Source organism: Tupaia chinensis, unplaced genomic scaffold (genome assembly GCF_000334495.1).
Source record: "Tupaia chinensis unplaced genomic scaffold, TupChi_1.0 Scaffold000682_1, whole genome shotgun sequence".
In the NCBI taxonomy this organism is placed as follows: domain Eukaryota; kingdom Metazoa; phylum Chordata; class Mammalia; order Scandentia; family Tupaiidae; genus Tupaia; species Tupaia belangeri.
Window position 1 is genome coordinate 5,241,281 of NW_006160205.1, and position 13,091 is coordinate 5,254,371.

The following is a 13,091-nucleotide window of genomic DNA, read 5'->3' on the forward strand; positions in this document are numbered from 1 at the left end:
GGGCCGGGCGGCAGGCGCCCCCGGCCCCGGGCCCCCCACCGGAGCAGGGTCCGGGCTGTTCCCGGCGCGCGGCTGCGCAGGGGGCGTGAGCCCCCGGGCCGCGGGCCCCCACCGGAGCGGGGGCCGGGCCGTTCCCGTAGCCAGGCTTTCTTAAAGAATTATCTTAGAGATGAAATAATTAAAAATTATAGTTTTAGAATGTAAAGGTCTGGGTGTCAAATGCTTACTGCACTGAGCCCAGATGGCATTTATGTGTTAGGAACTTCATGTCAGATTCTTACTTTTCTTTCTTTTAGGCCTTTCTTTTCTTTTCTTCTTTAGTCCTCTTAAATCTGAAAGTGATTTGAAAAAAACTCAGGCTCACAGAACCCTCCGGGGAATCTAATCACTTTTTCCTAGAACCTTTCCATTGTGTAATCTCCATGTTGACCCTTGCTTTGAAACATTGTTATATTCTCTGGAATATAATCAATACCAAAGAAACCAGTTAAAACCCCTGTGCTTTGACCCCAGCTGTGCTGGTGGTAAACATTAAGATGTTGCCTCCTTGGTTAGGAAGTTGAATAACCTGCCTACTGGTGAAGTTTTATTGTTTTTCTTTTTCTGTTTTGTTCTGTGTTCGGGATAGAGCACATGCACGCTCACAGAGAATGAGAATGGAAAAGAGAGAGAGAGGAGCACCCTCCACTGGGCCTGGTCATACCTCCACTGAGAGGTGGCTTCCCATCCTGCATTCCTCCAGTCTGTTGGATCTTGTGTACTTGCTCATGCACAACCTGTTTCTGGCTGGCTAGGCTAGAAGTCCAACTGGTCACCATGTGGGAATGGCCTCTCTTCAGCAGTACATTACCACAGGGCCATGAAGCCCGCTCTGGCGAAGCAGTCTGATCAGCCATCTCGTGTCCTACGTAGCGTCTAGTGTTGACAGTAATATGAGGAAGAAGTTATATAACTAAATTGGTTAGATTGGTACTAATTTTGCCAAGTTCTCTGCTCAACTAAACACTTCTAAACCCATCGTGAGATCATTTTTTAAAATGTAATCTTTTATGTGTGTGCATGTAAGATAGAAAGTGCACACGTGTGTACAAGAGAAAATAGAGAAGTGTCCCAGCAGGACCTGTCATACCATGATCCCCCTTCAAGCCTGCAGCTCCTCAGTTTCCTGGATACCCACAGGCACGCTTGTTATGTTTTCAAGCCTCCCTGGGGATACGAACCTATATCACTTCCAGCCTTGCAGAGGACTTGTGTTACCACTGAGCCACAGTAGCTAGGCCAAGAGATAGGCTCTTTTGAAAACTCCAGCTTTGGGACCAGCAGATAGCTTATTGATTATATTGTTGGACTCCCACATAATTGACTGTAGTTCAAGTCCCGGACCCTTTGGCTTAAAACTCATGTCGGCGGACCAGCAGTTAGCGTAATGGCTATGTCGCTGGACTCCCACGTAGTCGACCGCGGTTCGAGTCCTGGACCCGGTGGCTTAAACTCACGCCGGGCGCGTGTGCGTACGTGCCCAAGATCCCGAGAGGAGAATGGAGGAGAAGGGATTGCGGCGTGGCCATCCCCCCTGGGGGGCGATTTCCTGCTTTCTATCTCTCTGTCTCTCTCTGTCTGTCTGGCGAGAGCACGTGCCCTATAGCAAAAACCTATCACAGAAAAAAAAAAAAAAAAAAGAACCAAAACCTCATGTCGGGCACATGTGTGTATGTGCCCAAGATCTCGAGAGGAGGGTGGAGAAAGGATTGCAGTATGGCCATCCCTCCAGGGGTCATTTCTTGCTGCCTGTCTCTTTGTCTCCCTCTGTCTTTCTGGTAAGCACACACGCCCTATAAGAAAAATCTCTCTTCGAAAGGAAGCAAAGAAGGGAGGAAGGAAAGAAAGAAACTTCCAGCTTCAAGCTTTTGCTTATAGAGAGTTTTGTTTTTGTTTAGATTTTTCCATAGGGTGTGTGTGCTTGCTGGACAAAGACAGAAAGGGAAAGAAAGTGAGAAATCACCTCCTGGGGGGATGGCCATGCTACCATTCTCCTCTTGGGATTTTGAGCGCCAGTGCACACACACGCACACACACGTGTCCCACATGTTTATCAAGCTGCTAGGTCTTGGCCTCAAACCACAGAGTCAGCCTTGTAGGATCCAGCACCTCAACCACCTCAACCTCCTGGCCCAGGAAAGAGGTGTTTTTTTTTTGTTGCTTGTTTGTTTTTATTTTGTTTAACTTTGTTTATTCATTAATATATTTATTTCAATTTGACCAGAGAGGGAGAGAGAGAGAGAGAGAGCAAGAGCAAGCTGTCAGGTCCGGGACTTGAACCGTAGTCAGCCTTGTGGTAGTCCAGCACTCTTAAGCACCAAGCCACCTGTCAGCCCCCAGGAGAGAGGTCCAGCTACATCGTTACTATATTCACTCCACCACCGCTATTACGGTAATACTTATTACTCGCTTTGCATGGATCAGGCACTCCCTAAGCACTTCACTTACCTTATCCGTCATAGTTACTCCTCAGAACCATCCTGTGAGGTGGGCACCATCCTTACCTCCATTTACACATCTAATGCCCTGGCAGAGAGAGCTTTAATAACTTACCCAGGGCCACATGAACCAGTGAGTGTTAGAACTCACATTGGAACACTAGTAGTCATTAGCAATAGTTTAATTTGTATCTTAAACCTTTTTGTTTCTATTTTTTTGTGTGAGATACATTGTTGCAGTCTAATCTGTGCTCTAGGATGCTGCTGATTATTTGTTGCCACATTTACATTTAAATTGATTATAGTTAAGAAATTAACTATTCCGTCTGGCCCCATAGCCTGTTGATTAAGGGAGCCAGATCCACACATCCAACTGCAGTTCAAATCCCAGCTCTGGTGGCTTGAAAAACAACCAGGCATGTGTAATGTGCATGCCTCAAAATCCCAACAGGATGGAGAAATGGAAGAGAAAGGACTGCAGTGTCACCACACTCCTTGTGGGGATGATTTCTCCCTCTCCCTCTCTTGTCTCTTTCTTTGGGTGAGTACTTGTGCCCCCTGGCAATTAAAAAAAAGTTCAGGTCACGGATTACACGAGCCCCATTTCAAGGGCACAGTGGCTCCATGGGCTAGTGGATCCTTATCAGTGCAGGTAGAGAGCTTCACAATCGCTGCAGGAAGTGCAGTTGGGCAGGACTAGTCTAGGGCCTCCTCCCACAGTGCTAGGAACACACATGTGCAGCAGGGAGCAAGCACTTGACCAGCAAGTGCAGGTATTTGGGCTAAAACCCAGAAGATCCTGACTCAGTGAGTCCAGGGTAGGATCTAGAGATGGGTCCATTTTGAAAAACTCCCCAGGTGATTTCCTTTTTTTTTCTTTCTTTCTTTCTTTCTTTCTTTCTTTCTTTCTTTCTTTCTTTCTTTCTTTTTTTTTTTTTTTTGAGAGATGTTCACTATAGGGCTCATGTGCTCGCCAGACAGACAGAGAGAGACATAGAGACAGAAAGCGAGAAATCACCCCCCAGGGGGGATGGTCATGCCGCAATCCCTTCTCCATTCTCCTCTCGGGATCTTGGGCAGGCACGCACGCACACGCGCTCTGCATGTGAGTTTTAAGCCACCGGGTCGAGGACGTGAACCGCAGTCGACTACATGGGAGTCCAGCGACATAGCCATTACGCTAATTGCTGGTTCCCAACCCAGGTGATTTTCTTACCCAACCCAGTCCGACACTGGTAGCTCATCAGCCGAGATCAGGAAGATTAGGATCTCAGAATAACACATGTACCACAGGGTTGCAGCAGAGAGCTCCAAATGCTGCTGCTTGTAGGAGAGAAGCATTTCTTTCCAAGAGTTAGCATTAACTTATATCCAGCCATACTCAAAAAAGTAAGGAAATACACATCATATGGCACCATCTGCTCTTTCTCCCCCAGGTAAGCATTGGCAAAGAAGGTCAGTGGTATCATTTCAAATCTCTGCTCATGTATCTCTGAATGTCGAAAACATTTGAAGTCCAAGATATGCCAGTGGCTTTAAAAAAATCAGAAAGGATGCCAAGGACTTTTACTTTCTTTATTTCTTTTTAAGTTTGTTTCTTTGTTTGTTTTGAGAAAGGGAGGGCACCCCTAACTGGGTCCCCACGCTACACTCTATCCTCAGCTGGGATGTACACGTGTGCTCAGCTTGTACAGGGAGACTATGGAGCGCAAACCCAGGACCTTCCCAGGATACCAGCCTCAGGGTGCCTCGCATTCCAGCTGCTAGCCCACCGTTTGCATTTTCTAATGTGAACTGGAGCATAGACAGCTCCAGCACACCAACACCACTCTTCACCTTTCTCAAAGACGTGTGAAATCTAATCTCCTGTGGCCAGCAGGTGGAGTAATCATTAAGGCAATAGATTCCCACATGACTGACCGTGGTTTGAGTCCCAGACCAGTGGTTTGAAAATCATACCAGGTGCATGTGTATGTGTACCCCAAATACTGAGAAGGGTAGAGGAGAAGGGATTATGGTATGGCCATCTTCCATAGGTGGTGACTTCTCACTTTCCTCTGTCTCTTTCTCTTGCTCCAGTGAGTACATGCATCCTGTGGCAAAAAGCAAACCAACAAACTGACTGACTTAAAAAAACCTTCATCTCTTTATGCTTTTGTTTCCTCATTCATTCACTCAGCAAAGATTTTGGAGGGGGAGCAACAGATGGAGTAATGATTATGTCACTGGACTCTCACATGGTTGACCGCAGTTCAAGTCCTGAACCCAGTGCCGTAAAACTCATGCTGGGTGTGTGTGCATATGTGCCTAAAATCCCAAGTGGAGAATGGAGGAGAAAGGATTGCAGTGTGTCCATCTCTCTAGGGGGTGATTTCTCACATTCTGTCTCTCTAGCGAGTACATGTACCCTATAACAAAAATCTCTATAAAAAAAAAAAAAAGACTTTGGAGCACATGAAATGTACCACAGTGTTGTACTCGCTGGATATACAAACCCAAATCCTCATGCATGTCAGTGGTTTAATGTGTGTACATGAAATGCCCCTGGTGCATGAGGGAGACAGACAGTAAGAGAGAAAACCAAACCAGCGCGGAAGTTCTGCACTGTGGTGGAAGGATAAATGCCGAGGGCGAAATAAATCATGAAAGGGCGATCGGTGATGTCAGAGGAGATGTTTCGGTTTTTACTAAGGGGATCAGGAAGCTCTCGCTGAGAGGGTGACAACTGTTGATGTATCACATGACGTGTGTGCGTGTGTCGGTTACACCAACTCTCTCTGTGACTGAAATGTGTTTTCCTTCAAGCTCCCTGGATTCCACAGTGGCTTCTGCCATGGAGAGTAGGCCATTTGCCCCCTCCCTGCAAAGCAAACTTGGGGAATATCACACCTGGCCTCAGTTTGCCATCTGATCGTTGTCTCCACAGCTGCCTCCCCACATCCCTCGCCGTGGGCGGCATCATTCTCCTGGAGCCCTGGCATATGACTTTGCGTGGTGAATCCGACCACCTTGTCTGTGTTTAGCCACGGGAGCAATCCTGTCGTCTGTCCAGCTTCCAGTGGGCCTTGGGGCTGCGCGAGAGAGGAAGTTAGTGAGCAGAACTCTGACTTACGGGCAATTTAAGAGTGCCTTCTTTTCAAGAGCCAGAAACTTTTAAAATATGCAATTAAAAATTGTATGCATGCCCAGAGACCTTTTAAGGCTTTTCAGATATAGTTAACCAAAAATAACTCTCTTCCCTAGGTGCCAGACTCCTAGTGCAGCAGGGTATAGTGACTTCTTTTTCTCCTTTCTTTCTCCTCCTTTCTCTCTTTCCTTCTTTCATAACATTTTTGACAGAAAAGAACTGGGCAGGTGCAGAAGTGGCGTAAGTGAACCTGGGAGTGGCAAAAAAGTCAGCTCCTGGGATTATGTGCACTATTTAGAATAGAATAAGCAGAGAACTTCCAGTAAACTTCAATTTTGGAGACACATCTAATAAAACTCAAAATATAACTTTCTCATTTTTTCGTGTGTGAAAAATGTTAATTGCGGATATATCAAAAACACTCAGTAACACCTTAGGAAGCATTTTTGGAAGTTATTTAGCTATATATCCATCAACTGATTTATTTTAAAGAGGACAGCGGAGGGGCCAACAGATGGCATTGCAGTTATGTGACTAGACTCCCACATGACTGACCATGGTTCAAGTCCCTGACCTAGTGGCTTAAAACTTAGGCTCTGCCCAAGATCCCAGGAGGAGAAGAGAGGAGAAGGGATTATGGTAGGCCATCCCCCCTGAGCGGTGATTTTTCACCTTACCTCTCTCTATCTCTTCCCCATCCCCCCTCGAGTGCAAATACCCTCAGGAAAAATCCTCCAAAAAAATTTAAAAATAGGACAGCTGAATTTGGAACTGTGGGGCTCTTAGTAACTAGTTTCAGGACTTTTGTGGGTTTTTAAAAAACTCTCATAAGCTACATATCGTACATTTTTTTGGTACAATACATCTTAGTAGTGAGGGTGTATGTCCATTTCACAAATTGTTCAAAGATGCAAATGAATAGGAAAAGAATCAGTTGGATTTGGAATTCAATTCAAAGAAACCATCCTGAATTTTGAAAACAGTGATTCTACATATTTGTCAAATTATTCTTTTGACCATACATGCACTTTCCGCATAAGTTTTGTTTCTTTAAAATTTGTACTCAGGGGACCAGCAGGTTGCAGCATGGTGGGTAAGGCGCTGGACAGTCCCACATGGTCAACTGTGGCTTGAGTCCTGGACCAGATGGCTCACTTTCTCACTTCCTCTCTCTCTCTCTGTCTCTCTCTCTCTGGGCAAATTAAAAATGAGTGAATGAATAAATAAAACTGAAAATAAATAATTCTTTAAGAAAAGTCTTTTTGCTCAGTGGGTCTTACATGTGGCAGCATATCGGAGCCGTCTTGTAAAATAAAAATTAAAACAAAACAAGACTCCGAAGACCAACTCATTTTTCTGTAAAGGAGTTCATGGCTGCCCAGTTGCTGTCAACTGTGCAGCCTGAGAGAAAGGAGTGCGTCAGACAATTCTGACCGATTTCATCCTTCTCTCGGACCTTAAAGCTGGTGTGCTATGTGTGTAATACCCTTGCCTCAACAGAGGGACCAAGGAGCACCTTTACTAAAATCAGGAGAGGACTTTCTCAGACACATGGTACCCAAAGACCCCAGGGCATGACTGTGGGGAGTTGTCCACAGTAGGCTCCCCTTTTCTCAGTTTTGTGTTTGCAAAAACAGATTTAAGTCCAATACAGTAAGATATTTTTTTTTCTAACTTTATTTATTTATTTTTAATTTGACCAGAGACGGGCAGAGAGAGAGAGAGAGAAAGCAAGCACCAGGTCCCATGGTTTAAGTCCCATGGTCAGCCATGTGGGCGTCCAGTACCTTTAACCACCACTCCACCTGCCGGCCCCACAGTAAGGTATTTTTTAAGAAGAATTTTTTTAAGTATTAGTATATATTATTATTATTATTGTTTAATTTGACCAGAGAAAAAGAGGGAGGGAAAGTGAGAAAGCAAGCCACCAAGTCGGGTACTGAAACCATGACTGGCTCTGTGGGGGTCCAGTGCCCTAACCATCACACCACCTGCTGGCCCCCAGTAAGGAATTTTGAGAAAGGGAGACCTAATTACATAATTTCTATTACAGTAGAGTGTTATAATTACTTTATTTTGTTATTGTTGTTAATCTCTTACTTGACCACATTTCTCGATTAAGCTTTATCACAGGTATTTATGTACAAGGGGTCTTCAGAAAGCTCATAGAAAGAGCATATGAAAAACTATGCATGAATTTCTAAATTTTTTGCACCAAAATAAATTCATACTTTAATTCTATTTTTCTACAAACATTGGAAACACACTCACTGGGGGGGGGGGGGGGCGGAACCAGCAGGTATTGGTATTGATATTGTGCAATTTCAGGCATGCACTGGGAGTCTTAGAATACGCCTCTCACCAATGAGAAGAGAATGTCAAACACGCCGTCTCATGTCTTACTTCCTCGTTTTACTCATGGCGACATTTCTTGTGCTTTTCTTATCTGAATCCAGGCAAACCCTTTTTTACGCGAAATCCTTCTGAATTGAAAGGCAAATTCATTCACACAAAGCTTCGGAAAAGCAGTCGTGGCTTTGGCTTCACAGTGGTTGGAGGGGATGAACCTGATGAGTTTCTTCAAATCAAGAGCTTGGTCCTAGATGGTCCTGCTGCGTTGGACGGCAAGATGGAAACAGGTGGGGTGGCGTGGCCTTAGCGTGTTCCACGCTGAGACTTCTTCCTAGCACCCAAACAAGACCAAACAGCACCAGGGGGTCACAGGTTTACAAATGTTTGTTAAACACCTTGAAAATGAACCAGATCCTTTGATTCCATAAATGCATCCCTTGGTATAGATTGAAAACCTGTGAAGCCTTTTCATGAACTTGTTAGGCTGGTATTGAGTACCGGATAGCAGTGATGTACTACGAGAAAATAGAGATCCACGTGAATAAGTGAGTTCTAAACTTGGATTTCTGCAGTGAAAGTATTTTGTGGAAGGAAATGCTACTGTTCTCTTTGTGATTATTCTCACTGGCAGGGAAGAGATTAGATGCTAAAGGAAAGCGGTACTAGCAGTTGAAATAAGTAATAAGCCATTTCTTCACACCCTGCGATATCGTTCTCAGATCCAGTCTCAGTTCCACTTCATATTGGTAGCATACAGGCAAAAATTTTACTGCTGCCCTTTGTAGGGTTAAGGCTGGGCCGTATTTAAACTGACAGAAGACATGTTACCAGGAGAAAAGCGTACACATTTATTTAAGATGAATTTTAGGTGACACGGGAGCCCTGATAAGAAAATCAACACCCAAAGATGTAGTCAGGAATGAACATTCACATGCCCCTTGGATAAAGAGTAGTAAGTTGTGAAACTGTGACAAAGCAGAAGGGTTTGGACTTGGGTCATTAAATGGGTAGAGAAGAGACAAGGAAGATAAGGGGTAATTTAACAAGGTTTGTTTGTGTAGATCTTCCTTGGCTCCAGCCTCCTGAACTTGATGATAAGAATGTTACTTTTCTTCCAGTATAAGGAAGACATCTTGTTTAAGGGGTTTAGCTCTTGCTTTTAGGAATAAAAGGGGGGGGGTCCTAAGGGCCCTTCTTGAACCTGCTGTTTTTTTACGTGCCTTTAGCTCGAGATAATCCTTATGCCAGAATGGCCTTTTATGGGATGGTATGTTCTGAACTCCTTTAGGAAGATGTTACCGTAAGATTGATACATTTCAGGGTGCTATGTTTTTTGATCCTTTTACTCTTACCTTTTCCAGGGGATGTAATTGTCAGCGTGAATGACACCTGTGTTTTGGGACACACGCATGCTCAAGTTGTGAAAATCTTCCAGTCGATTCCTATTGGTGCCAGCGTGGACCTTGAACTCTGCCGAGGTTATCCGTTACCTTTTGACCCAGATGACCCCAATACAAGTTTAGTGACCTCGGTGGCCATTTTGGATAAAGAACCAATTATTGTGAATGGACAAGAGACCTATGATTCGCCAGCTAGCCACAGTAGTAAAACAGGCAAAGTCAGCAGCATGAAGGATGCCAGACCAAGCAGCCCTGCTGACGTGGCTTCAAATGGTTCCCATGGGTACCCCAATGACACTGTCTCTTTGGCTTCCTCTATAGCCACTCAGCCGGAACTCATAACCGTTCATATAGTCAAAGGGCCAATGGGCTTTGGTTTCACCATCGCAGACAGTCCTGGCGGTGGCGGCCAAAGAGTGAAACAGATTGTTGACAGTCCCAGGTGCCGAGGCCTGAAAGAAGGGGATCTTATAGTGGAAGTTAATAAAAAGAACGTGCAGGCTCTAACTCACAATCAAGTCGTTGATATGCTGATCGAATGTCCAAAGGGAAGTGAGGTCACACTGCTCGTGCAGCGAGGAGGTACGTAGCTTTGTTTTGTTCTTTGAATTTATTTATTTTTTTAACCTCAAATCCATTGCTTAACATACTGGTCAGGTGACTGCTGAGGCTTTTTAAACGTCTGTTCCTTTAAGATAATTTTTATTTATGTGTTTGAAATGCATTCAAAATGCCCCCTTGATTTCTCCACATGCAAGCCTCTTTAGAATAAAGCTTCCTCTTCATACGCTGTGTTACATGCATGCAATTAGAGTAATACTGTAAATATCACATGTGTAGTAGAGTTATAAATCAATCAGACTCTACCTTTAATATTTTAGAACCTTTATTTATTTATTTATTTATTTTTTGTAGAGATTTTTTGCTATTAGGCACATGCACTCACCAGCGACACAGAGAGAAAGTGAGAAATCACCCTCCAGGGAGAATGGCCACACCACAATCTCTTCTCCTCTATTGTTTTCTTGGGATTTTGGGCACACATGCACATGTGCCTGGTGTGAGTTAGCCATGTGGGAGTCCACTATGCCACCTGCTGTCCCCAGGACCTTCGTTCGTTAAGTCTCCTGAACTTGGCCTACACAGGCTGCAAAATACAATTCCCAGCCACTCCCCCAACCTCATTTCACACCCTTTTCCTTCTAACTGCGCTGTAGCCACTCTGGCTTCTTTTCTGAATTGCCTTTAATGCTTCTGGTTGCTCTCTCTTGCCTCAGGGCCTTTGAACTTCCTATCCTTTCATTTTCTTTCTCTTTCTCTTTCTCTCTCTCTCTCTCTCTCACTCACTAGACTATAAACTCTGCAAAGCCAGGGGCCATATCTACCTGGCACAACAGTTTTTTTCAACATTTAACACACCCGACTATTTTAGATGCTTGTGAATGACTAGGTGTTAAATACATGTGTGTAATCATACTCAGCGGGAACAATAGTGCCTCCTATCATGTCAAAAGCATGCCTCAGCCTACTCCCATTTTAATGAAATTATTGAGGATCACAGAGAACTGGACTAGTCAAAATCTTGAGGTCTGAGGTGTCCTTTTTCCTCCCTGCCTGCACCCCCACCCCTGCCCCACCAGGAATTCCAGCCCCACCAGACCTTACACTGGGGCTGTTTTCCACAGTGTTGCAATGTCTTACTCCTGGGATATGTATTTGTGAGTAGTTATTACTGATCATCTCAAACAGTGGGCCTGAGACTGGTCATCCCACCAGCCCTTCTCAGCACGATTTGCCTCATACATAACGTATTTGGGTCTTCTGCAAAGAGATTAAGAAACAGACTTCAATTTCCTCTTGGTTTTGTTGCAAGAAAGGAACTCATGTATGTTCCAGCAGCCACATTCTCATGCTCTCGTGAAGCTGGGTGTTGTGTGGTCAGAATGCTTGGTGTCGTTGGAAGGAAATCCAACAGAGCCACTATCAATGTGAATCGAATGTTCAATGAACTTTTCTTCGGCAGTTACTAAAGGCCCTGTGCAGATTTTCTTTTTTAGCTCATTGTTTCTACCGAACCATTTCGAATTCTCCTCTCATGCATAGATCACTTGACTGCCCGGGTGACTGATGATGAAACAGTAACTGAGACATCATAGGAAACAACCTGAGCATAGCAACGATGAGGATAATGATGGTGATGGTGGCGATACCTGGCACTTATATACAAATAGGTGGTTTGCAAAGCACTTTCATAGCTGCACACTCCCTCCTCTAATCTTTCCCTCTCCGCTGGGCGGTAGGGAGGTACCAGCCCACAACGGGACTGACAAGTGGTGCCAATCTAGAGCTCTGCTCTGCCTGACGCTGAGGAACACCAGTCTTTGCATAATCGCTGCTATCTGTGGCCAACAACTTGGGAACTTTTTAATAGTTCCCAGCACCTAAGGTGCATCTCTGATTCAGCCACTGCTCATACGACCTTGTCATGTCACCTTGTCCTCCTATGTCATCTCTTTGCTCATTCGTGTCTGTTAACGCTGTGTCGAGTCCTGCCATCCCCTCAGATTCACTTCTTTTTTTTTTTTTGGAGAGGTTTTCGCTATAGGGCACGTGCGCTCGCCAGACAGAGAGAGACAGAGAGACAGAAAGCAAGAAATCACCCCCAAGGGGGGATGGTCACACCGCAATCCCTTCTCCTCCATTCTCCTCTTCGGATCTTGGGCACACACGCACATGCGCCCGGCGTGAGTTTTAAGCCACCAGGTCCGGGACGCGAACCGTGGTCAACTACGTGGGAGTCCAGTGACATAGCCATTACGCTAACTGCTGGTTCCCCAGATTCACTCCTAAAGGGACCAAATATAAGGTCATGCTACGAGGTACTGACTAGAAATGCTTGCTGGAAACCTTGTAATGAATTTGAGTAGCCTAGCAAAACATCTGATGAGGAAAACACTTCCTAAGGCTTTCTTTTTTCTTAATACGATTACATTTTATCACATTAATATGGAACAATCCCAAATCTATTGGCGTATTAGTCAATATTTTCATAGTTTATTCCAGAACCTGAGTAATTTACAATCACTGTAACATCAGCAGTGTTTAAAATATGCCGTGTGCCTTCTGTTTGATTTGTGTATCGGATAGGAAGTTTGTACATCTTCTGCAGCGGCAGGTTATGCCAGCTACCATTAATCTTTCTTGAAAGCATATAAATATACTTGTTTCTGCCATACATTAGTTCTTTGAATCAGAGCTGACATTTAATCATCCCTCCTGTACATTGGGTGTAATGAGAAGGTTTGATGAAGGAACAAAACAGCCAGGTTAAATAGGAAAGCGAATGGCCACTTCACTGATTCGTTCTAATGAATCTCATTTCTGTCGTAGCTCTAAGTAAGCAGATTGATAAACTCATTAAATCCACACCGTTTGAGTCTTAGGAATTCATAGCATGGGGATGAGGTGTCTGTGCTTCAAAGAATGAGCTTTTCTACTTTGAGGCAGAGTTGCCCGTGACTGTAGCATCTATTTTCGTTTTTAATTTCCCAAGCTCATTTTGGACATAGTTCTTGTCCAAAGTCAATACGTTTTTTTAAAATTTTTTTAAATGTTATTTATTTATTTGAATAAATTTTGCCATGCCATCATGTTCCACACTCAGCCAGTGTACAGACTAGGACTGCAGGCACACACCTCCCCACCAGCTCCCTTACTGCCCCACCTGCCAGCCCC

General features: G+C 44.5%; 1 protein-coding gene across 17 annotated transcripts in view; it reads left to right on the forward strand.

Annotated features, from left to right (window-relative positions):
• The window catches only part of MAGI1 (membrane associated guanylate kinase, WW and PDZ domain containing 1), a 794,937-nt gene that overhangs the window by 704,182 nt on the left and 77,664 nt on the right, over nt 1–13,091 (forward strand). For all 17 annotated transcript variants that reach the window (XM_006160376.2, XM_027776543.1, XM_027776544.1 and 14 more), the window contains 2 exons: nt 8,061–8,243; nt 9,318–9,938. In XM_006160376.2, the coding sequence (XP_006160438.1) occupies nt 8,061–8,243; nt 9,318–9,938 (804 nt within the window). The remainder of the gene's footprint in view (nt 1–8,060; nt 8,244–9,317; nt 9,939–13,091) is intronic.